We start from the raw sequence: 26,948 nt of genomic DNA, 5'->3' as shown, positions 1-26,948 counted from the left end.
CTTTGCATGTTTTTAAACACATTGCTGGAATTTTTACTGAGCAGGAACCACCATTTCAAACAGCCTAACTCCAAACAACCTTGCTGTCCTTCTCTTGTTTTCTCTTAATTGCTTAAACTTTATTAATATCATAATTCAAAGATTGATGAAGCAAAATATCTATATGACCTTTCTGCAAATACCAAAACAGTGCAAATAGTTTCTTTTTTAAGATAAGCCCAACATATCAAAGTAAAGAAAGAAGAATCCACCCAAGCACTTCCCACTTCAGAAAATGTATGAATGTGTTTTTTTGAGAGGGTAAAAGCCAGTACAGTAAGAGGTAGGTGTTGTAGAAAACATTATTACTATCTCTTGTAGTGTCTTTAAGTTTCAGGCGACTGTGTCTCAACTGAAAAGTCTCTTTTCCATTACAAAGCACAGAATTATTTGCACTGATCAAACTGAGAGTGCATGAAACTCTGATTTTATTCTAGCAGAGTTACAGGTCTATAAGGAAGATTTATTAGTGGCTGAATAACTCCCAGACAGCTCTTATCACAGACAGGCATGCAGAATGCAGGAAGCCAAACTAAGCAGAATTCCCTTTACTGAATTTTCAATGATGCCCTTGATTATAGATAGCATTGTTTACTCTCTCTCTTTCCTCCAACTTCCCTCTTCCACTAGTCTCTAATTATATCCCTTTATGACCCGACCAATTAAAGCCTGCTCTTGAATTTGTATTAGAGCTGATGAAAAATTAAAGGTACAGATGTACTTTTTTCCAAGGCCGGGCACACCTCAGCTAGCTGCCTGTTAGAAGCCAGACAATACTAATGTTGCACTGACTATTTTTAGCACACTATTAAATAAATATGCTGGAATAACACCACCTGGCAAGCCAAGATGAATACATGTTACTTTAATAATAAAGGAGTTTAAAATTTTATATTGTGAGGCTAAGCTTACTGATCTGATCTTCAAATTGGTTTAACTTCTAGCTGCCACATTTAGTCTATTGATCATACACCAGTGAACATCCATTTAACTAAGAATTACTAAATTGCAATAGACTAATAGGAGTTGACCATGTTTTTGCGTAATAAAAGGCAATATAGGTAGTACTAGGATAAATAATGTGTCAGTTGAGAGGAAAATGGCATCTATTTATACATCATTTTAACACTGTTAGATTTTATTAAAAAGGATTCAGTGTACTTGTGGGTACCATTCTGAAATGTTGCTTTTCTGTCACAATGTGTTCTGTAGATTTTATTTTTCTATGAACTTAAAATTGAATTTCAGACCATTCTTTACGCAAGTCTGACTATACAGTGATGTAGTGCCAAATATGATAAATGTTTCTCACTTGATTTTTAAAGAAGCAGGAATTCATAGGTTATAATGTTTTTTTTTTATTAGACATCCTTGTGTTGTGTTTTCTTTCTCAAATATCTCATCAACTATTTTTCCATTTTATATTTTAGAGAAAAAATCAACCAACCTAAATAACAACCCAAAAAATGAAACTTTGATTTCTCCCTAGAGAGTGATTTAAATGAGAATTATATTATCTGCTTTCTGATTTTATAATTATATGATTATATGCTTTCTGTCATTTCACATTGGCTTCTGTGTCTTTTTTCTTGAAATTAGTGAAACCATTAAAGTAATCACTTTTCTGATAGATTTGCACTTCCCAAACTGCCCACATTAATGCACCAGAAAATATTGTAATATTAATGTAAAAACTAAAAACATAAAAGCTTTTACTGTGCAGTTTTGCTTTCTTTTTGGAACATGACCTATTATACACTAATTAAAGTTGATTAATTTATAATCCTGGGTTGATTTATTAATTAACGAAGCAATGTTGCACTCTATAGGAATCTGTTCCGTGGTGAAACTGAACTCTGATGAATGAGTGGACATGACAGATAAGTAATTCATCATAATACACTGTAAGATGGATGTTTGCATCCTGTAGCCTTCCCCTCAGAATTCTTTAGCATGACATACAGAAGACAAACCTTAGCTATTGGTTCCTGTTGGCAATCCTGGCTTCATATTCTTGTCTCACTGCATGAGGACATTAACAGCCTGTACACGCAAAAGCAGCTGAAAAAGATATTGGGACCAGAATCCACCCTGACAGCCTGGGGGCAGAACAGTTACCCTGCAATGTCTCATGCTTGCAAATAGCCCTGATTAATTCCTCTGTCTCCTTCCCATTTTCTAAGAGAACTATCTGTCTATCTATCTATCTATCTATCTATCTATCTATCTATCTATCTATCTATCTATCTATCTATCTATCTAATGTATCTATCTCAGGTACCTCTCCATCTCTCTGTGCCCACATCCTTCTTCACTGTGGCTTTTTGTTCATTCTTCTCTGTACATCTTTTTCCTCAAGCTATTTCCTGTTCCCCTCATGTCCTCTGAATTCCTACAAACTTCAGTCTTCTCCAGGTCCTTTTACTACTTAGAGAACAGCAAGGTGCCGTGTTTTTTTCCCAGCCAGGTGAAAAAACACCTTAGTAAGTCACTAGGACCAAGAGAATAGATAAATTCTGATCTCAAGTTGCTGTTTTTCCCTCAAGGGGTCCATCAGTTTCCTGGATCAGTCACCTACTGAAAATAAATATCTAGAAATCCATTGTTTTTGAGCCACTTACTTCTCTCAAATTCAGATTAAATTTATTACCTGGATGAAAAATTAGTGAAGATGTATGGGTGGGCAGATGTGTGGTGTAACTCATAAACATAATTTCCTTACAGAATCAGACAGTGATGCTATGTCATCTCACCAAACATCTACCCTCAGGGTTTCAATTAAAGTTATTTACACTAAATTTTAAGAGCACATCTATTGGTCAGATGAATTAAGTGGAAACTGGTGTTTACTATTCAGATTGAAAATTTATTTCCTTAACAGTCAAACTTTTCTCAAGCAAAAAACATTACAAATGGTTAATCAGATAGGACTCCTACACATATTTAAAGCTGCAGTCAACAAATTATTGCACTAAAATATCACATCTCAGAGCTGATGGGGATTATATTAGGCAGAATCACTGTGAAATTCAAAACACTTCAAAGGCAAAGAAGAAAAAAAGTAAAACCAAAAAAGCTTACTTGCATTTAATGCTATTCCATAGGCAACCATCTTGTGAAATGCGATGTTTTTGTCAAGCTGCCTCCTCAGTGCTCCTCCACAGTACTTGGTGAAAAAGCAGAACTTGTTTTATATCATTCCTATTGGTGTTTACAACTCACATTTTGGAGAGGAGAAGAATTCAGTACATTTGAAAACGGAATACTGAAGGAATTCTGTGGAAGTTTTGGGTTAGTTTTAGGACTCAAGTAACTTTCCTGAGTGGCACTCTAGGATTTCTGAAGCTATTCATCCTATATAGGGGCTCAAAAGAGGGTTTGACAAAGCTCTGCTACACTTACCTGTGACATGTGAGTGGCTTGTCTGAGCTGACATTAACTCTTGTGCTGGTATAAGGATACCAGGCTGGGCCACCACTGCCTTGTGACCTCAGCATAACAGAGCTGAAGTGCTGGCAAAGCCAGCTTGCAATGAAAACATTTTCTCTGCTTTCAGGAAATGCACACACACCCCAGGAGAGTGAGGCTGTCTAGACCTCAGGTGGCTGCGTGCTGATGTGTTACTGAGCCATGCTCCCATTATTGGAAGGGCTCGGCAGTGGCGTGCTCACGGCCAGCTGGGAGCCCCTGCTCCGAGCCAAAACTAACACGCTCTGCTGGAACCCAGACAGCACTCGTGGACAGAATTCACTCTCTGAATGGTGATATGGGTTTCTGGATTGCTCACATGACCTGGCATGTATCCACGTTGTTTCCCAGCTAATAAGTCTTCCAAAAATCTGGAGCACCACAGGGTGGGATGTCCATACACAGCGCCTCCTTGGAGAGGCACTGGATCCAGCCTGATGCTGGCTATGCTGGAGCACTCCAGTTGCTCTGTACCATGCTCCTCAAGAGCAGAATATCGTGCAGAAGAGCAAAATATTATCTGTGAGAAGAGTTTCAGTTCTCTGAGTTCTTACTCAGCATCTAAGTGGGCATGCATATATTCTGTGCGAATTCACAATATGATTATTCAGAAGGCCAGGACTCCTCTCTTTTTTTTTTTTTTTTGTAAATGGTCAACTCCTGAACTCGAATAATTATATAAGTATTGACTCCCAGCCTAAAGACTGCTTAACATCTAAGCCTAACAATCATGGAAACAAAAAATGGCAGAACTGAAATAAGAACCAGCTTACTATGAAAGAATTGTATCCTACCATTTCTAAATTCCTGTTGTTCCTGGAGTCATGAAGTGATCAGTGATTTTTTATCCAAACATGTGGCATTGGGATAGCTCTGACTATAATAATTCAGTGCAGGTTGAAGTTCTATCTAATAGACCTAAAGCCTTAAGTACTTCCTATGCATGATTCCAAGGTTAATGTGAACGCCTCTGTTACAAAAATGCATTTACCACAAATGAAGACCTGAATGGTCTCAGACAGAAGTGTTTAAACATGTTCATTATTATCCTTAGAACATTTTTATCTATCTGAACATTTTATTTCTCCAATTTTCACTCTGCAGCTACAGAGAATATACATGATGGATAAGAATTTTCTCCATTTGGCCAAGTGGCATTATTATGTCCCTTTTTTGTAGCTGCTCACTTTTCTCTTCATGACACCATGCTATGCAGCAGCTGCCAAAATCAGTGTTGCATTTAGAGCACTGTGTTAAACAAGTCATTTGTTTCTCTTCAGTCATGAATACTGACAATTTAAATGGTAATAACTAGGCAATAGTGTACAGACTTCTCTATCAAAAATTAAAATTCCTTGGAAAATGTTTGATATGGACAATACTGCTGAACTACAGAAATAAAAAAGAGAGGATAATATGGTTATTTGAGAAATGGTACTTACAATGCTTGCTCCTCTTAAGAATGAAATAAGGTTTCTACAGACTGGTAACAGGATTAGCATGCAGTTAAAATTAAGGCATGTTGCAGAAGCTCTTGCCCAAGCCAGGGTTGACTGTACGTATAACAGCATAAAGAAATTAAATTACAAACTTGGTATAGGAAGAGCAAAAGAAAGAAAATACTATATTAATATACTACTCTTCTATGGGAAAATTACTATTGAAGCATCAAAAGTTTTATGAAGGATGTAAATAAAATCAGACTATGAATAAATTTTTCTTGTTAAGCCCTTTAACAGCCAAACTCATACTTACTCCCAGCATAATCCGTGTATAAACATAAGCATTGTCATCTTCATACCACTGGAAGGTATCAATAAACAAATAGAAGTTCAGTCCCAGCCACACCAGCTACAAAGCAGAGAGGTTACAGATTAGTGACATTTACAGTATTTTTTCATGCATATAAAACTGGTTATGGTTATAGTTTTAAGAGAATCTGAGAGATGTTTCAAAATCTGTGTGCAATGCAGTTCTTGATCACAGATGATAGAAATCAAAAATGCCTGCAGGAATGAGGTTATATTTCAGCAAATTCAGGGTTACAGTCCTACCCCCAGATCTCCAGCAAAGGATATAATGATGTTTACTGTGTCATGGTAAACTTGCTTTCAACCACAGGCCTTAACCTGGTCTCTAAAAAGGAAATAAATGCTAAAATTAAAAAAAAAAAAAATCACAGAAATTGAGGGAACTAAGAGCTAAGGAAATTTCTTTCTCTGCTCCCCATACACAGTTCACCAAACTGACCAAAAATAAATCAGAATATAATTTCAATTAGAATTGCAAACCCTTGCTCCCTTTATCTGAGGACTAAAGTACATTGATTTAAAAATAATTAAAAATAAAACACCAAGACTTTAAATTGTTTTTAAGACTAGTTATAAAAAGGCTGTTGAATATTTTATAGCAAGTTTTACATTAAGCTTGGGAGTATTACTGTAAGCAAACCATAAAATGTCTTTTAAACAGGCTTAAAATATTTATACATATCCAATTGGATTTTTTTAATGCTAAAAATACTCACTAATAACAGCACTGAGAGTTTTTCGTTCAAAATCCAGCATCCCATCCTGAGCGTCTCTCCCTACGCTAGCAGCAGCTGAGTCTTGCCTTTCAATGTAACCTGAGTTCTCTGTCCATTCCTTGGGCTTTTCTACCAACTCCTTTTGTCTTTAGTTTTTAATAAGCGCCTATTGGGAGCATGAGTTCTCTCTAGGAATTTTCTAATTAAAGACTGCCTGACAAGAACAGATCACCCGAGTGACATGTCTCATGATCTGTGTAAATAAAATGCTGGTCATTGTCCCGTCCTTTTTCTCTCCAGAGTTATTTTTCAGCAAATGAGAGATGCTGTCATTAAATTGTCCTCTTGTGTGAGCATGTATTTGAGTGGGTTTTTTTTGCTTTGTTTTTGTCTTTTGAACAGGGTGCAACATTTCTTCATGATTTATCTTTTAGTTCAGTAGCAAACAGCAGCATCCCTGATGTGTGTATAATTCGGGAGCATGTCCTGGTGAGGGCACTGCATTTACCCTTGGCTCCCCTTGCCAGAAGCTGTGCAAATTCTGCCTGTAGTAATCTTGTTCTTTCTCTAGCAAAGCCATTTCCTTAAGGCTTTCCTGACTTGCTTGTGAAGGAGACCTTTCTGTGACAAAATAACTGAAAGTCTCTGAAAGTTGAAATGCTATCAAGCTCAGCTACTTTTTAAACCAGTGCTAATGGCCATTAATATGAGTTAGCAGAACCATGAGAATGTCGTTACAAATGCTTTGAATGCAAACATTTACAAGGGATTTGCTTTGAGCTTTATTTTTCTTGGATGGTAAAATTAAGTATTATTTAACAAACTTTATGACAAGCCATGTGCAGTAATTGGCCACTGTTCATATGTAACTTGATATAGGCTGTCCCCACAACCACCCCCTATATAGTAGCTTTGGTAGTTCAGGGGCTAACAAGATAGTGAATCTTGCTGTATTTTTCAGAGGTCAAAAGATGAGGAAATAAGGGAGAAGGGAAAAGAATGTGCAGATGACAAGGAGGAATATTAGTAAGGTCAGATGCCAATTTTAACTACTTAAAAAAAAAGGAGGGAGAGAAAATCCACTATCTGGATTAGCTGTACTTCAAAGGGAAATGCAACACTGCGATGTTCGGCTTTGAAGTTCAACCGATCCAGACAGCAATTTTCTAAACTGAGTTAAAACTGGCATCTGAAATAGATTTTTTTTCAGAGTACAGCAGATTCATATGCTGGTTTAGGCTCCAAAATTTGTCTGGATCAGCAGCTGTACTTCAAAGCAGCACATCTCAGTACAGCATTTGACTTTGAAGTGCATGTGGTCCAGATGCCAGTCCTCTTAAAGGAGCCAATGAATCAACTGCACTTTAACTTTTGTCTGTTGAAACAGCTATGCTTTTTCTCATATATAATGGTAATGTGTGTGGTCTCGAGTATGGCATCTATCAATAAAAACACAAAGTTAACAGAAAAGCTCTTTATTGCTTCATTTTGTACAAAGGAACTGGTCAACATCATTTTATTACACTGATTTGCAGTGATCTCAGCCAATTTCTAGTGCAAACTATTCAGCCAAGACTCGGGAAAGGATATTTTATTGATTAAAGATGTAATGGTATTCCATTTTGGTTTTGTTTTATCATTATCATGAGCTACAACTGTCCTAAAAAAGATACAGAAAAAGGATTTAAAAGGGTTCATTCCTGCACCTGGGTAGAAAGCAGTGCTGGCCATGCTGAGTTCCCACACAAGAGACAAGCAACTCTGTCATTAGCTTAAAAGGTCAATTTTTGCATGGAAAGAGGTTTATGAGGTGCTGAATTCTTCCATGTAACTATCTCAGCATTAATGTCAATGTTTGTACCAATTACTGCTACAGACCTCAATCACAGTTAGTTTTATTCTATTTGACAGCCACCTCTATCTGAAGTTGTTAGTAATTTTTTTAAAGTACTTTGGACAGTGCTTACCCTTTGCAAGACTAATTATTAGCATGAGACTGCATACACATACCTATAAGTATTTCATTTTGTTAGGCTATCCTATTTTTACTATTAGATATGCTCGCCTTGTTTCTCAAAGGCAAAATCATTTCAGTTGGCTCTGAACTCTGCCCTGGCCCTTTCACAGTTTTCCTGTGTTCTTCAGTTTATGTCTGTTAGTAAGCTGGATTAACTTTATAAGCTTCAGTATGTTACTTACAGAGATGGATATAGGTAAACAAGTGATCCTGAGAGTCAGGGTGCTGTAAGTTTGCAGAGCAGCTGAAGCCATTTAATTGCTGACTGTATCAGAGGATATGCTTTGTGTTAGACTGTACAAAGTGGTGGCACTGCTGTGTTCTCTAATTTTTACTTTATCTTGGCTTAATATTTCCCAAAAATGTTCAAGAAGCAGAAGGCGGATTTGTCTCCGATGGATGAAGAAAATGAGCAATATATTGGATAAACCATTCGCTTTTGTCAATAGAGAAACCGCTGAAGTTAATTAGAGATCAAATCCTTTCGGTTCTTTGTTTTGTTTTATTTTGTTTTGTTTGAGGTTTGTGTTTGTTTTTGGGTTTTGTTTGTTTGTTTGTTTTTCCCTATGAAGACAACTTTGAGGGAACAGAGCCCAAGGTACATCTTTGGTTATTCTGTAGTGCTCTGATTCTAGCTTTACAAAAGAACAGTGAATTTCCATAAACAGTGGCTGAGTGACTAGCACCATTAAAAAACAGCTATATAATTTTTAGAGATTTTTCTCATAGTGAGGCTTTATTTTTTATATTTAACTGCCTCATTAATGTTAATGGATTTTTTTTCTTTTATGAACTGCACTCACATTATGGATGGGGGAACTGTTTTGCAGTTTGAGAACATTCATAAAATCCCCAAAGCTCTGAAAGACTAATGTAATTCCAGCCTTGTCAGTGCCAAAGATTCAAAAATCATCAGATTGTTCTAAAATTTATGAAAGTAAAAAATAGAGAGTGTGCAGTTTGAGGGACAGTACTGAGACTTCAAGGGCATCTGGCTTCCCCTTTACAGTTTTTTGTCAATAACAGTGTGCTTATTTTTTAATAAAATATTCAAAATCTTGGCCCTAAACATGGGCTTGAGCAACAACAAAAAAATGCAGTTACCAAAACATTTGTGATGCAGCTGGCAGAATTAGAAAGGGTATAGCAAGTATTGACTATATCCACAAACTCGGTCATTTGTCAAAAGGCACAAAATTAAGACAAAAACTCCTGTTTCTATCCAGGAAACAGAACAAAGTTTCATAACCCCATTAAAAAGAAGAAGAAAAGAATTCTGGTTATAGATCCAGCTCCTCTTGAACTCCATAGGCCAGTGCAATAAAACAGTTCCTGTCCTTCTGTTAGCAGACCTGATACTGGTATAAGGGATCTCTCAGCTGATGGGCAGTGCCAGGATCTGGAGTCACAGTGCATGCCAGGGATACCTGCAGAGTCAAGAGCAGGAGTCAATGGCATGGCAAAATGCAAAGGGTCCGGGATAAAATCATGTTGGGGGCTAAAAGGGAGTATGTCACTGACCAGTGTGGGAGCAACTATTGTTTCTGCCTAAAACGGGGCTCAGCACCCTGTGTGCAGACCCTGGCTCTTTCTTTAAGCCAATAGAAAAGTTTATCAATGAGAAACCTAATAGCTCTGTCTTGGGAGATAACCAGCTCCCAGCCAAAAAATATTAATATTTTAATCCAGATATTTTCTCTCTCAAGGGACTCTTTATTGCCATGCTCACACTGTAATCAAAATATATTCAGGAGCAATTTCAGATGTTCAAAAGCTATTTGTTTCAGTAAGTGCCAAAATCTCCCAGCTCTTGACTGTGCATCTCCAGAAATAAAGTATCATACATTCCTAATTACATGTGCAAAATTCTAGTTTTCCCACAAGAGCTGTTTTACACCTTAATAAAAGGAAGCAATCCTTCAAAGTAGCTGAAATCTTGTACTAATAGATGTGTCCACAATTTACTCAGAAGAATTTTCCTCTTAGCTACTTTGTAGACAACAAACTGTGGAAAATAGTTTGAGTAGGGAAAAGGGAAGAACAATGAGCAGGAGGAAAAAGGGATGAGTAGCATCAATGATTCACCTCCTCCAGAGCCAGGGCATCACCAACACAATGGAGAAATTATTGAGAGAGACTCCATATGGGTATAAAAGGGTTGTTCAGGTTCCACATCAGCACACAACCAATTCCTTAATACTGCTGCACGCATCTAATCTTCATGCTCTCTAGCACTGGTAAGATTAAGGATGAGACCTGGTGACAAAGGATATGGCAGAGCTGAGGATCTCAGACCCTTTTTCCACCTTATCTTTTAATGGTAAATCTGACTTTCAGTTACTCCAGGCCCCTGAGGCAAGCTGGAAAGTCTAGGGCATCAAAGGTGTCCTTTTGGTGAAGGAGAATCAGGTTAAGGAACATTTGAGCCAATTGGGCATATGCAAGTCTTTAGAACCTAATGGAACACACTCAAGAGTGCTGACCTGGCTGGTGTCACTGTGAGAACACTCTCAATCATCCTTGAAAGGTCAGAGCCACTGGGAGAGCTCCTGAGGGCTGGAAGAGAGCAAGTGCCACTTCTGTCTTCAAGAAGGGTAAGAAGGAGCATCTAGGGAACCTAAAGTGATCACCCTGAGCTCAGTCCTGAGGAAGATGATGGACCAAATCTACCTGGAAAACATTTTGTGACAAGATGGGGACAGTCAGCATGACTTTACAATGAGCTGGGCTAGCCAGTGTGTGAAAGATATGTACTTACAGGAATGAGTCCACCCAGGGCCACAGAGATTATTAAAGCCTGGAGCATCCTTCATGAGGAGAAAAGCTGAGAGTCTATTTAGTCTGGAGAAAGAACACCAGACTCAGGGGGATCTTGTTAATTTGTATGAATAACCGATGGGAGTGTCCAAACAAAACTCTTCTCAGTGATACTCAGGATCAGAGGCAATGGGCTCAAACTGGAACACAGGAGGTTTTGTCTGAACATCAGGAAACTCTTACTGCGATGGCAACTGGCTCAGATTGCCCAAAGGTGTTATGGAGTTCCCCTCCTTGGAGATACTCAAAAACCATCTGAGCACAGCCCCAAGCAACCTGGTGTAGAGGACCCAACTCTGAACTCTGAGAGGGGAGGTGGAACAGAGAGATTTCCAGTGGTCCCTTCCAATGTCAGACATTTTGGATGTCTGAATTTTCCATTTAGTTTACCAGAAAAAAGTGAAGGCAGTGTTCTGAAGTTTCTTATCCTAGACTAAGTGCATATTTAATTTAACTAAATTAATTTATCTTTTGTTAAAATTTTTATGAAGAAGTTATTAGATTAGTCTGATTTTATTTCTGGCTCTAATTCAGAACTTCGTGATCTCATTAGCAGTCTGTTTTTATGAGGAAGATATGTTTTGGAGCGCTAGACCAAGTATTTTCAGTGAAATATTTTATAGCATATTTGGTTGATGCAGTGTTAAATTTTTCACTGGACACACCAAAAATAGTAAGAAGGACACGTGGATATTCAAGAGACTTCATATACCCTTAAAAAAAAATCAATGACATAAATAAAGACTTCAATTGAATCAATATAAGTACTTGTGTATAGGTATGTTTTTATGAATGTTTGCTACAAATCATTTTTCAAAAAACACATCATCATGCAAATTCCTTATTTGCATAGTAGTAAAATTACCAGAGTTGATAAAACGGTGTGTTATCTGAATGGTTTTCAGTGAATGATTTCTCCTATTTAGACTTTATATTCTTTCCTAAATTCATTCTGAGATTATTATTAAGCCCTATTTCATATTAAATTAAAAATGAAATACAGTTTGCCTGGCATAGGAGCATTAAAAGGTCACTCCTATGTACTCCTTGGTGAAAGTAATCATATGCACATGCAGGAAGAGTAACAATATGTACAACCTTTCCAGTTGGCTGTTCACAAGTGTGCACAGAACAGAGGTCAAGAGCTAAGAGTTCACCTAGTTGAAAGCACTTTTCTAAGATGTTCGAAGTGGAAATTGTATTTTAAAGCAATTACAGCCCATCATTTTTAACCCTGCAGTATAACAATCTATAAAAGCATAAGCTGTAAGTGTTAAGGACTTATTTCTCTGCCACTAAAATGTTATTTGCTTCTGTTACCTGGAATTCAAATAAGTCGGCGGCACTATCTATAAAGTATCTCTCTGTTGTGGGAAGAAGCTGTGAAGAGGCATAGGCAGGGGTGAGTAATGAGGATTGAATACCCGAAGAGGTGAAGAAACAATGAATAAAGACAATGGGGGGATGACATACTTAAAAAGTATTTTCATAATTTAAGCAACAGGACTCTAATAAGCAAAGGTTTCCAATCCATGCCTTTCTCCTTTCAACATTTTCTCCCCGCATATTTCTCCCCTATCCTAAATCTATTCTAAAAGCAGTGTTTTTGCAGCTAGGAATAATTACTCCTGTGCCAGACTTCTCCAATGTCTCTTGCCAATGGGCCAAGCAGGTAAGAAGCCTTGCAATTTGTGGCACATTTGATTTAACTTGCCGTGGAGAAAGAAACGAATTAAGCTCTAGGATTGATCAGAGCAGCCTTTTCCCACTCGATTCCAGAGGAAAACCAGACCTTTCCACATCATCACTGGACCTTTGGAGGAAAACTGCACCCTTCTCCAGAAGCACTGCTTCAACTGAACCACATCTGTCATCCAGGAGGATGCAGCCACCATTTAATGGGACTGCTACCAACACCCTGACTGACGGGGTGCCAGGTTGTATTCTGACTCTGTCAGTGCTTTTGGGTTTGGGGTTTTTTTATTTTTATTTTAATTTTTTTTCCTAGGAAAGAACTGTTATTCCTATTCCCATATATTTGCCTGACACCTCCTTAATTTCAAAATTATAATAATAATTTGGAGGGAGGGGGTTTATATAGTCCATTTCAAGAGAGACTTCTGCTTTTCTTAACAAACACCTGTCTTTCAAACCAAGACAAGGATAGTCTTGGTGGCTGCACATATTTAAATCACCTCATTGTTTGGTCCTTGCATTTAAATTATGAGTAGTTCTTTCTAATAAGATCCTGATTTCATTCATTTGCACCTATAATGGTGTAATTCCTAATCAGTACATAAAGCTAAGCATGGAAAAGGAAGCAGTGGACCAACTCAGGCTCTTTTTTCATGTCCCTTCCACTTTGGCTGTAGAGTGGGGACTTCTTCCTCCTATCCACAACATACACTGGCTGGCCCCCTGCCATGCTTTATTAAGAAGGCAACACACCAAAAAAATCAGAGAAATCATCTCCCATCTCCTCCAGCCAGCCAGCAGTGTACCTGCTGATGCAGCATCTCCCCAAGCACCACCCCACTGCCCCGGCCCCATGGCTTTTCCCCATCCACACCTGCTCTCCGCAGGCATCGCCCCTCACCGGGATTCCGGGAATCCAGCCCTTACATCATATTGCTCCTAATTTAGATTAACACTGCAAGTTCTTCAGGGCTTTGAGATGCCTGCAATTTCTGTGGGACTGTAAATTTGCTTTATTGTAAGTATGGACATAAAGGTAATGGCAAGGACGTGGTGATTATAGTATTTAATGTATGCCTGTTTATATTGCAGTGACAACTTAAGCTAATGAATTCAATTTCTTTAAAGGCTTTCCCAACATAGTGCTTTAAACCAGAAGAGATTAAAATTGGTTTATATTCAGATATTGCTCATTTTAGATCTTGTAAAGGTTCTAACAACTGCCTATGGTTTGAGAATAACGAAATTAAAAGACACTTAACGGACTATAAGTAAACTGCTATTAATTTAAAAGTTGAGCAACATTTTTATAATGTATTTTATAGAAATATAACCTTGAGGGAAGCCTATTTACAAATCATGCCAATTTTTAAATTGTTTTAACAGTAGTTTGGTTCAAATGCTCTGTTTCTTTTACTTCAATATTCATTTCATTGTATTTGAATTGTATGTACTTTATTATATAATTTTAAAATCCTCTAATAATATAATTTTATTATATAATAATGTATTTTTCTTTCAAAACATACACTCATTTTTGGTGGCTCTTGCCATACTAAAAGTGCTGTTTTAATATCTCTATTTAGTCTTAATATCAAACTCTGTAAGACAGAGATGAGTTGTTGTTATTAAAAGAAAAATCAGAAGGGGAGATTAAGGGACATGTCAAAGTCACAGCAACTGAACAGGTTGTGGCTCATGAGCAGTTCATAAGTCTTTTGCTATTTGTATGTTGTTTTGAAAAAAGCTGAAATATTCTTCTTTAATGTCTTAAAACATTAAAACTGCACTCTCAGTTGTTATTACAGTAAAGAAAATGGTAATATGTAATCACTAGACCCAAATGTTTTTAATGTGATTAGATAGATCACTTGAGAGAATAGCAGCAAGAACCAAAAAGGAAGATGACAAGACATTTATTGCTTAATTTATTATTTGTCTTCTAAAGATTTTTTAGCCCATGTATTATTAATACCTTTAAAATGGGAAACTTCTACCATAGCTTGAGAAACCTGCTCCAGCATCCCTGTCCTGTCATTATGGCTGATACTGGCTTTGGAGACCGGGAACTTTCCCTGGGACACGATCTGCTGTGTAGGGAGTGAATCCATCTCCTGCCCATCCTGGGGAGGAAACACCAGACATTTTCACATGCTGTTTCATCCTGCAGCCTGGGCCATTTCAAACAAAATGCACTCTGAATGTCTGTTTGTATATGTAAGAATAAGATTGTATGCACAGCACGAAGCTTTGTTTCCTAACATGCAGTGACTTCAGATAAGTTTGTAGTTTTGAGCAGAAAACTGCCTCATTCTGAATTCCTATTACAGTGGGTGACACAATGGCTAAATGATTGTTGGAGTCCTGAGTAGGAGTAGGAATATGACATGCTTTATAGCATTGGTAAAATCAGTAGAGGAAAAACAGAAACAATAGTCAAAAATTACGTAGAAAAATTGGTAACAGTAAAGAAGATAGCCACAAAGATCAGGGCTGAAGATAATGCCATTCTTTGAAAAACTTCTGCACACACTCAGTTCTGCACACACTCAGTTCTAAATATTTTTCACCCTTTCCCCAGGAACAGTGTTCAAGAATGTCAGCTTTCAGTTGACAAATAAATTAACCACCACCATTTCACCTTATTGTGGTGACAGCCTTGAGAATATAAATCAAGAGCAAACTGATCTAGTGATGTTTTCCAGACCTTAAAGACATCACGGGATAATTGCTGAGGAACATGAAGTGTCCTACACATATGAATGAACTATTAAACCTATAAATGACAGCCTATGGTATATTGAAAACTGAAACTACATGGACAGCATGCAATAAATGCAATTTCAGACACATCATGTAGATCATGCTGTGCACAACAGCATATACTGCTATATTTAATAAAATAATCCTTAAAAATAATTTTTTGACATAAAATTCTTGCTGTATTTCTAAAATCATAAATAGCTTTCCTCAGACTGTGCTTCCAAGACAGAGTAAAGGGCTGTGGTAAAGTGGGTGAATCTTCCATCAAAGCTGGCTTAAGTTCAGTGACACCACAAAGAATGGCAGAGAATGGGCATATTTATTAAAACATGCAATTTATCCATGAATGTAGGGGCTGAACTAGACCGCTGTAAATAGAATGAGATGGGGCAGAAGAGCCTACAAGAAAAAAGCAATGATGAGAGTAGATAATTAAAGTTCTAAAGGAACAGATTTTGACTTACACCATCCCTTAATCTACTTTTCCTTTAATGACTTCCCTCTGTCTCCTACACATGTAAATTACACTATCTGAATGTCCACTGAATGCTAAATTGTACATTTTTTTTTCTGCTTCATTCTCTTTCATTCAAAATCCAGTTCTCAAAGCCATTTGAAAATGTATTGATTTTCAATTTTCCACCACAGAATAGTATTTGGTGCAGTCAGTATTGGTCGAAATGATGGCATTACATTTGGAAATATTTGTTCACACTGATATTTTATATTCAAAACAAACTAATGTTTTATATATTTTGAATATTTAATTTTTATTTTTCTCTTTGAAAAGAAAAACTATCAGAAATTACAGTAAAATAGTCAAACCCAGATGCTTATATTTTGTATAATTAAAGTAGTTTAACTGTCTTAAGAAGCTTTGGAGATGAGTTTCATGAAAATTGTTTCCTCATACTGTTTTGAGTATAAAACCTTTCACAATCTGATTTTTTTTTGTAATGCTGTTTATATACAAAGAAAACCGATCTTTTGATATTTTTGATAAATGCTGTCCACTAAAACTCTGTGGCACCTATAGTAATCTTCCTGATAAAGATTTCATAATGGTGGCTGTTTTGTTTTTTAGTTTTGGCTTTTATCCACGAATTTTACAAATACTTTGATTTTTTTTATGTGAAAAGTACATGCAAGAAGTCAAGATAGGAGGTTATTTGTGTCTGGTGTTACTTTCCTGTTGATATTGAACTGATCTTAGACTTTCTGCCTAAGTTTTCTTTCTTTTAAAAGAATGGGCTAAGGGTGAGCTGATTTGCACTTGCCCAGCTGCAGTGAAGAATGTGAATCCACCTCACCCTGACCTGATCGTGTCCTGCTTGGGACAATGGTTTAAGGAACCTGTCTATTCAATGTCTTGGTTTTGGCTGGGATGGAGTTGATTTTCTTCCTAGCAGCTGGTACAGTGCTGTGTTTTGGATTTAGGATGAGAGTAACACACTGATGTTTTAGTTGGTGCTGAGCAGTGCTTACACTAAGTCTAGGACTTCTCAGCTTCTCTTAAGTGCCTTGCCAGCAATTAGGCTGGGGGTGCACAAGAAGCTGGGAGGGGACACAGCCAGGACAGCTGACCCCAACTGACCATCAGGATGGAGATTCCACAGCATATGGTGTCATGCTGAACAACAAAACTGGGAGGGAGCTGACTGTGGGGCGTGGAAACCTACTGCTCATGGACTAGCTGGGCATCAGTCAGCAGGTGGTGAGCAATTGTACAACTTGTTTTGTATATTCATTTAATATTATCATTATTATTTTCCCTTTCTTTTTCTGTCCTATTAAACTGTCTTTATCTCTATCCACTGTTTTTACCTTTACTTCAATTCTCTCCCCTGTCCTACTGGGAGGGAGTGATCATATGGCCGTGTGGTGTTTAGCTGCCTGCTGGGATAAACTGCAACAACAATTTAGGAGTTAAAGCTGATGCTAAGAATTTTTCAACATATTAACTTGAACATAAAGCCAGTTTTCTGTCCTGAGGAATTAAGATCAGAAAGATACAGCCACTCTGTGCCTAGGCTAAGAGCTGTTTGTCTGCACAGGTCCTCTACGAGCCAAAATGTCATTGTGAGAGGAGGAGCTCAAGTGTTATGAATTTTCATTACTGTCCTTCTTAACCAGCACCCAGCTGCTGTAGGACAAAGAGAGATGGAGTCAGACTGCAGGGAAAGTGGGATGTGGAGTGGCACAGGAAAGGTGCTTCTGTAAAGGAGGGGCACTTCCACTTTCATTTTTATATGTAATTATTTTGACTTCTATTCTTCTTTGGCCACAGAGAGTAGCCTTGGGTTCAAGATTGCCTTGTAATTGAGCAAAACAGCAAGCAGCTGATGGACCTAAATTTGTTGTGCAAATGAGCACACCTGTCTGAATATCCACCATGAGCTGAGTGCTCCATCAAGCCTTAGAGAAACCTGAGTCCCCACAATGGAAGGAGGTCTGTTTGTATCTGGCCAAAAAAGGCTCCTTGAAGGGCCTGAGTTGAACTAAATGCAATACTTTGAAAAATAGTCTCAGGGTGATGGAGGAGTAAGTTGGAGAACAGGCCATGCAGGAAGAGTTTGGCCTTTGTTTTGCTTGTATTAAGATGCAGTTCCTTGAACAAAGACAGGACAGAAAAGCCATGAATTTCTTGCATGTATTTTTAAAGATGAATTGAGAAGGTTAAGGTGGCCTAAGTTATGCTGTGTTCTGGTGGTTTGTTTTTAAATGACTTGTCATCTTTATCTTTCTGCGTCAAAAGTAACGATGCAAGCAAATGTAATCCATTATGGCAATCTATGGTGCATCTGTATCTACCTATAGCTTCATTTCCCTATTTTCTGCATGTTTATAGTGTGCCTTCTAGAGATCTGAAGGGGAAATAAGTCAGCTCACAGGTTTGACAGGAATAATGGGAAAGGAAAAATGTGTATTATGGTGGAGACAGATAAAAACAACTGGGTGACAGGAAAAAACCAAGAGGACAAAGTGTCTCTTGAGGGCAAGCTTGACAGAGGCCCCTAACCAGCATAGCAACAGCCCCAGAATGAGCAAGGGCAGTAAAACATGGACAGCATTTGGCCTCTGCTGAAGTTCTTGAGGCTTGAAATATTTGGGTGATGGAGTAGCTGCTCTCCCTGATGGCAAACTGGTGACTGGTTGACAGGGAGGGCTAAGCCAGATTCTCCTACAAAGGGATGTTTTCAATGTAATAGCTAGAGTCATGCATATATTTAATTAATGGGTACTGTTTCCAAGGTTGACAGTGAATGAACCCTTTAATCTTTACTTCTATGCCTTTCAGAAATATATTGTGAAAAACTTGCCATAGTTTTTTTTTTAGATTGAAAATGGCATTTGCAACTTACTTTTTAAAACTACTGTCTTCTCATGGGAAATTCTGAAAACATTTTCTATAGAAATAATTCTGTTTCTAGAGCATATATGTTTTTTTATCACATTTCCCTATTGATTACCAGATATATTTGCATAAAAATATGCACATAAGAATTTATCATCTGCTGCTGCTTTTTTCTGACTTGAAATAAAAATTCCCTGGGGAAAAAATGTACTCCTAAGCAACAGAAATTTTCATAGTATTTCATTTTAAATAAAAACAAGCAGAGAAAAAAAAATACCCTGAAAATATTACTTGCTACTTTTGGAAAACAGTTTTTACTAATGGCTTCCACAAAGCTCTTAATACAATAATCATGCTTTTAAAGCTCTCTCCTAATTTAGTTGCAACCAGCATAGTATAATGAAGAAAAATTGATAGCCTGTCCCACATTAGTATTGTTGTGGTCTGTTTAGAAAATCTTGCTCTACTTGCCAAGATGCTCTTGCAATTAAATTTTATCTTCCATCTAAACCTGGTCAAAAGAGTAATTTTGCAAAACTGCCCAAGCTGGGTGGAAAAACAGAGCTATGTTTTGTGGATATTTTCCTGTGCTATATTTTTAGTATTCTCATGTAATCTGTAAAGGCAATTAATTAAGTCCATATATAATAATTTTCTTGTCTGAGTGGACCCAGGCCTTTCTGGTTATTTTATATCTGTTTCTTTAATAATAACTAACAAAATGGAGGCTCCTAACTAGCTAAGTTACATCTTTTCCCTTTTCCCCTGTTACAGGGGTTGGTTTTGGGTTTTTTTGGTTTTTTTTGTTTTTTTTTTTTTTTAATTCTTATCCTAAACAGCAAGATCATTATTCATAGCCTGAGACACACAAGGAAAAAACAAATTCAGAAAACATTTCACCGTGAAGATTTCCAAGATTTTAGAAAGAGAGCTAGACCAAATACTTCTAGTTTCATCTAACATTCCTGACTTTGCATTGGCAAGGATTCTGCTCGCTGATACATTCAGAGATGACATTTTAAAGAGCTGTTCCTTCTCCTCTCCACCCAAGATCCTGTGTGATTTCTCTGCCAGCCCACCCTCAGGGCTGCTTCAGGGGCAGCCTGAAGGCACAATTAGAGGACAAAGTGTAAACGTCACCTTCTGACAGTGTGCATGATGGGGGAATTAACACTGGTTTGGCACAACTTCTCCAGTGAACTTCCATTGATTAGAAATGAAAGCTGAATCAATATATCACTCCCTAACTATCACAGACATGGTGAAGTTTTGATCATAGCAGAAATTTCATGTGCCTTTGGAAAAGTTTGAAGACTAGAGCACACCAAAAATAAATAGTATATTCTAAGAAAGATATTTTTACAAGGAAAAAACCCCAAGAATGCTAATTACAAGAGAGCCCTCTTCAAGCTTATTTCCAGGCTCCAGAACTCTGAAGTAAGAGCAATTGGAAATCATTTGTCTGCATAATATCAAGTGGCACCTTGGAAAGCTTACCAGAGTGATACAGATAGGGAATGTCAGCATTTTTCTGTTTAAAATTTTTAATTAAAAAAAAACCAACTTTTTTGTTATTTATTGATTTATGGTCTATTATTTTACCGTCAAAGAGTAAATTATTCTTAATTTATTTCTGTTAGAGTATGAAATTAATATCTTAGATTTGGATACTAACAGATTAATCAAGGAAGTAAATTTAAAGATTGAAGATGTATGACACCATAGATGCAATAAGCTTAAGGCAGAAGTACACAGTGGGGGCTTATGCTCTGACAGTCTTTGGAAGGGGTCTCCAGAAAAGAAGGGAAACCAGCACCATGTAGTCCTAGCAAGGAACAGTCACCCTGGAGTGCATTCTGTCAACAGAACCTGAACCAGAACCCTTTCCTGTATTTGCTCTAGAACAATGCTACTCAATTTTAGCTCATCTCTTTTTTGGAACAACTGATTACAACTTCACCCTGCTTCCAACTCTTTGATGTACAGGGAGAAAAATAAAGAAAGTGAGAAGAAAATTCATCTGAGCTTCATCCAACAGCACAGACAAAGGTGTGTGATGATTCCAGCTGTACTGTAACTGATGAAACTGAATGACATCAGCCCCTTGAACTGCTGAAAATGTCTGCTGTGTCATCCATTTCTTCTCCTAATGTTTCTGAGTGAGATGACAGCCCATGGATACTTCTCAATCGATAGCAGCAACTGGGGCTGAAATGACTTCCTTGTATGCGGAAAGGTAGAAAGGTAATGGAGCTGTTCCTTAGTGTGCTGATGTAACTTTAAAAGAGATGGGTTAAGACTCTTAAATGAACTTTTCTGTATTAGAGAAAAATATTACAGAACTCTCAGCACTTGAGAACAGTACAGGAACTCTTATTTTTAATGAATTCTAAAGAGAATATTGATTCTCTTAGTTCCACTTACTATCGAATTAACTAAAGGTTTTTATATGATTATTAATTATATCTAAAACAAAGTGTAATCACATTTTGCAATTAGGTTAGTGATAAAAAGGCCTTAATTTGGTGATTTTTTTTCTAAAAGGACAATATGTAATCTTTTTATATTCAAGTGAGTAATAATGTGCATCTTTGTAAGCCATTCTTCAGCTTAAGATCAGTTTAAAGTATATATAGGTAATATATGACCTCATATATTGTTTTTATCAGAGCAGAACCTCAACAGGATACATTTGGTTAATTAATAATGAAATAAGTTCATCCAATTTTCCAAGATTCTACAAAGTGGAAGTAGAAAATTTAGTCCTTGATATTATGCTAATATCTAGTACTACTGAGGCAGTTTTTGTCCTCTATGGCAGCTAAAACAAAATGAAACCTAGAATATTAAAATTCTGCAAGACATCTTATGGAATGTCTTGGTAGTCCACACAACGGTCCATTAGACCTGTGGAAGTAAGATGCCCACAAGAGATTTCTCCCCACAGAGTTATTTTTTCAGCTGCTGACAGCTCTGAAATCAGTAATACAATAGGCGCAGGACTGACTTTGTCTGAGTTAAACCACCCAAAATAATCTTTAAGTGCCTAGTATAAATTCAAAAGTTCAAAAATACAAAGGTATTTCTCTCTCTATTAAACCAATATGTAATTATCTGATGTCTGATATCAGATAAGAAAGAACACACACTGTATATGTAACTTAGAGGATTTTGTCCAGTGATACCTGATTTTGTAATCATTGAAGGATCTCTCAGTCTTTGTACATTGTGGTAAAAAGCTCATAGTAAATTCCCTAATGAACTAAAAGTATAAAAGGTGCAAAGTCAAGCTACAAGTACCCACTACTGTCTTGGCTGATTTCTGGTACCATTTGCACAGTTTAGCACCCCATTTTCCAGTCAGTACTTTATGTGGTTTGGATACTGAATTACTGAAAACCTACTTCACTAACTTCAAACTCAGTGACTTTTGAAATAAAAAAAAACCCAGAAAAATACATTTAGTTCACAATTTAGCTTCATTATGAAGTGGTAAGAGAAAGTTTTGTAGTTAACCATGGTCCAAATGCATGATTGAAATTGTTAGTTTAAAACAACAATTCTAGTTAATCAGCTTTCACGTAGGGAAAGAGAAAGTATTTACTCGAAGCTGGAGTTAGGAAGTTATTTCTATCAGTAAAAAAGATCATAAATTTGTCTCACAACCTTTCAGCAATTTAGATGTGTAATTGGGCCTTCAAGACACACTCTGCCTTGACATGTGTAATATTAAATTTCTATCACTGTGATTTATATACCTAGCTAGTAGTTCTGAGAGCTACTAAGTATAAACATTGAATTTAAAAGCATGCCCCTACACATAGGAATTGAAATTCTGTTACCTTTATCATTGACTCAAACACAGCAAAGTTATCACGCAGTGGTTTTCAACTTGCCATGAAGGTATCGAGGCTTTAAGAGAAAATCAAATTACATAAAAATGGTGAAGAAGTTGCATACAAAACAGCAACTATTTCACTACCCATTATAAAAAATGGCAATAAAGGAAAGGAAAAATGTGAGAAGCAACATTTTTTATGCCTCTTAATTTCTGAATTGTAAATTCTTTCAAGAAAATAGGTAACCTTAGTAAGATTAAAAGGTACTTGAGACCATCTCCTGAAATCTGATAGTCAAGTAATTCAATTGCATTCTGTTTCACAGAATAAATCTGGTAGATAAAGCTCTGCCTGTGTTCTTTCCGCTTCATACGGTGTGTCATGTTATACTTTGGCTCTGGCATTTCTGGTATTCTAAAGGGTAGTGTATCATTAGATTAAATTATGTCCTCCTGAGATAAATAAAACAAATATTATTTAAGAAACCCCAAACAATAAAATATACTTTTCTAGCTATAATCCTGCCTTTAATGCAGTATGGAAACCCTGATCATAGCAGTACTGAGCTTATTCCTGAATAATTTTGTATTTTGTATGCTTTTCTTGTTAAATATTGTCAACATATTGTTCCATATAAACATCTAATTGTATCTAAATCTGTTAGGATAATATTCAAAGGTTTAAATTAATTCTAAGATGGCTATTTGTCTGAATGGGCACACTGGTTATCCTGATTTCAACTCATCTGAACTGAGAAATGAGACCTTGACAGAATTTGTCTAGGAAGGCTATTTTTTCCCCTCCCAACATTTAAAAATATGATGCCAAGTGCTTTCCAATAGCAGAATTGCTTTGGGAATTTCCACAGGGACATTGCTCTGTCTTGGAAATAGGTAGAATACGTGGTTCTTGAGAAATGCTCCAGGAGCTGATTGTGTTATCTGGAAAGGTTTAGGGAAGCTAAAGTGAGGTTCAGATGTGCTTCCCATCTTGTGGAGGAAGAAGAGGAGGAAAGAGAGCAATTTAGGACTGTTGCTGGCAGAACAGAGTTCACCACTTTGAGAAGGAAATAGTTGCAGAGTGGGGCTGAACTATTATATGACTCTATGAAAATGGGCTCCTCAGCCATAGTTTATGAGTCAGATGCCATGATATATTTGAGATGTAGAAATAAATGTTTTATATGGATACCTCCAAGATGTTTTCCCTCATGAAAGTGAAACCATTTTACAGGGGAACCACCTACTGACAGGAAAGAAGGTACAAAACACTGAGAGATATCTGCTTTGCTTTTCATCAACCTCCCTGCCTTTAGCTGTTCACTCTAAGTGAAAGCAGAACTTTTGAGAAATTATTAACAATATCAGAATGATGTAAGAAAAGGAGAATAGACAGCACTGCAGGCAGGTGCATTGACTGGTAGAACCACTCAGAGTTTCTCAGAAATTACTAAGGTTGCTCAAAAGGCACAGATCAGGGGAATGAAGTTCCATCCAGCAGCACGCTTCCAGACTTGTGCTTCTTCTGGTTTGTAATGTATAGTCTGTGATGGAGGCAGCCGGCTGTGGTACATCGTACCCAAAGGAGAAGGAATCCAGGGCGTGTATCACTGTTGTTGGAAGATGCACACTTCCACTGACTGGAAAAGTTAATATTCGGTATGATAAGCTGCCCTTATGAATAAATCTATGTGAAGTGGAATTAAATGGTTAATTTTACTGATAATGTGTCTGCTATAAATTTTAAGTCTACTTGTTTAAAGGGTAACTGGTTACAGAATCACATCTCTGGCTTGTACCACATGCTTCAAATTAAGATTATGATCAGTGCCAAATATTGTTTGGAAGTGATTTCGAATTTCTATATCACTGATCTCTAGGAAAAAAAAGAGAGAAAGAGAGACTCTGGTATATGCAGTTCTACTTCAGTGGCAAAGAGCATTTTTGTGAATAAGCTTGAGACTTCCTGTTGCCTGAAAAAATAATTTGTCTTTAGAGCTCCATCTTTATACATGTAGTCATTTAGAAATAAACATTTTACTTCTCAAGTATCTTGAGAACAAAAGATCAAGAACTGAAGCTCTACATAGGGGGTTTCAGAAAAAAAAAATCATCTGCTTCTCCCACTTCAAAAGTAGATCCTCTCAGACACCAGGTTACGACTGAGAAATTTGTGGAGATTTATGGAGAGCTTTATTATATCTTCCCTTTTATTTCTTTTTAAGCACTTTTGGACAGGAATTACAATAGATGAGTGAGCATTAAAAATAATCTGTAATACTTGTAAATTGAGTCAAAGCCTCTGCCTTTCCCTCTTCTATCTTCATCACTGTTACAGAACATGCATATGAACCTCTCCCGTGTAGAAATAGATTTGTTATTTCTACTAACAGAAAAAAAAAAGAAAAGAAAGAGTTGACACTGATTCCTCCTTTTCAGGCATTCTCTCTCCACTTAAATACAAAGGAGGAGAACAGAATATATATATTTCTCATTGATGACCTACATATATTTCATTACTCAAATAACTCATCTTCCACGTGGTGACTCCTGCTTCAGTAATGACCATTCTGTAAACCATAAATTCATTGATACCAACAACTGCATTCACAGCCTCACTTGTTAATAACAAGCCGTTTGTTGAAACTGAGGCTGCAAAGTACCTCTAACACACTTTGGCTGATTTGTGAAAATGTCATAATTTCTTTGTAGGGTAAATGGTGTTGTTTTCTCTGCTAGGCTTTAAAGTCAATATGAACAAATCACATATAAAACCATACCAACTAAGCCAATCTGTAAAATAATTATAAATTACATTGGCAAAATTTCGCATTCACAGAACAGATTTTAGACCATATGTCTGTTGATGATGCAACTGAGAATTCTTCTTTAGTTCTCAGACAAGGTATGTGTAAAATTACTGTGTCATATGGCTTTTTATGTTAGGAACTTCCATTACAACATTGCAATGCCATCATTTCAGATGCTTTCAGTCACAGGACAAATTCATCTACTGACCATATATTCACAGCAAGATATATAGGTGCGAGAATTGCAAGTCGAAATCCTACAATTCAGTAAATATTCTGTGTGGAAAAATGCACCCAAAAAAACCCGAAAAAAAACCAACTTGGTGCTTCTAAATAAGGACTGCACAGAGAAGAAGGATGTTGGGATCAGCCCCAGGAAACAGACCACTGAAGTAATTGAGCAGTAGTAATTTAACTCTATTTTGTTGCTCCATCTGGGAAAATAATTCAAGTACTTAAACAATATAGTAATGAGGTACATAAGCATACAAAGAAGGGTGAAATATTTTTGGCTTACTATACCACTCTCCGGCAGGATCAGTAAAGGTAGGACAGAATTGCCATTGGCAGAGAAGCTACTGTGGTCTTTAAGAAGAGCAGCATTTTTGAGAAGTGTTGGAAATAATAAAAAAATAATTTCCTACAGTGGAGAGGTGTTCGGATTTCATTGCAGCCTGTTGCTAAATGCCTTGCAGGTCACTTTTGTTGAGGAAGTGGGAATGCATCTTTCCCTTTGTCTCCACTTTCTTTGTGTTTTGTCGGAAATGGTAGTAAACTCTTCTGCTCTAAAATAGCCTAATTGATTTGCATTTGTCACACATTTATCTAGTCCTAATTCTGTAGCAACAGAAACAGTTAATCTTTGAGACCTGTGAGATAATTCTATGCTTGCAACCAAGTTTTATGCACCTGCCTGTAGAGACACTACGTGGTCAGGACTTGTGCTATGCAAATGTCAGCCGGCTTGGATGTAGGTTCTATGACCTTCATTTTCCTGGCAGCTGGAAGAAATCTGATTCTCTTCACTAACACTCTGATCCTCCTTCTTCTGAAGCCCCTAGTTATGCTGTCAATTTTGTCAAATGCAGCTCACATCCTAGAAGGCACATCATTTGCCATAATTTTCAGCATTTAATTTTATATATTATTGTGTGCAGTACAATGTAAAATGTTTAATGTTAAAGAAAATTCCTGTGTTCATCCAATGAAAAAGGGAAGGATTGAGCTGCTGCCTATTTTTGATTTTTGAGATTTTTCTATAATCCTATTTATCTAACATTTGGTACACAATTGTTTCTAAAAACATATATTTGGAATGCCATAAAAACTAGTTATCACCAGCTCACTAACAAAGGTAAAAGATTACTTTTATGTTTTTCCTGTTAATTATTAGCAATTCAGAGTCATTTTACTAGCATGCATTTTAACTTCAACAGTACAGCTATTACTGGGTAAATGTACTCAAAATAACCACATTTGAAAACTGGTAATTTCTTTGCACTTAATAACTGCTTTGCTTGATCGCTGAAAGGGATCTAAAAGTAAGATGTTCTAGGCCCTATTTATAGCTGCAGCTTCATAATTTTTTTATTTATTCACTGAATATTTTTCCTAGTAGT

At 36.9% G+C, this 26,948-nt stretch overlaps 1 protein-coding gene across 1 annotated transcript in view; it reads right to left on the bottom strand.

Moving 5' to 3' along the window:
• NOX3 (NADPH oxidase 3) overlaps nucleotides 1–6,079 on the bottom strand; it is a 41,458-nt gene extending 35,379 nt beyond the window's left edge. Inside the window, exons 1-4 of the mRNA XM_014886008.2 lie at nucleotides 6,035–6,079; nucleotides 5,263–5,358; nucleotides 4,950–5,060; nucleotides 3,121–3,205 (exon numbers count right to left, since the gene is read on the bottom strand). Coding sequence (XP_014741494.2) covers nucleotides 3,121–3,205; nucleotides 4,950–5,060; nucleotides 5,263–5,358; nucleotides 6,035–6,079 — 337 coding nt within the window. The remainder of the gene's footprint in view (nucleotides 1–3,120; nucleotides 3,206–4,949; nucleotides 5,061–5,262; nucleotides 5,359–6,034) is intronic.
• Between the last annotated feature and the right edge of the window lie 20,869 nt (nucleotides 6,080–26,948).

The sequence above is a fragment of the Sturnus vulgaris genome, chromosome 3 (genome assembly GCF_052056855.1).
Source record: "Sturnus vulgaris isolate bStuVul1 chromosome 3, bStuVul1.hap1, whole genome shotgun sequence".
Classification (NCBI taxonomy): domain Eukaryota; kingdom Metazoa; phylum Chordata; class Aves; order Passeriformes; family Sturnidae; genus Sturnus; species Sturnus vulgaris.
Note: the sequence above shows the minus strand (reverse complement) of the source record. Positions and strands in the feature narration are given on the sequence as shown.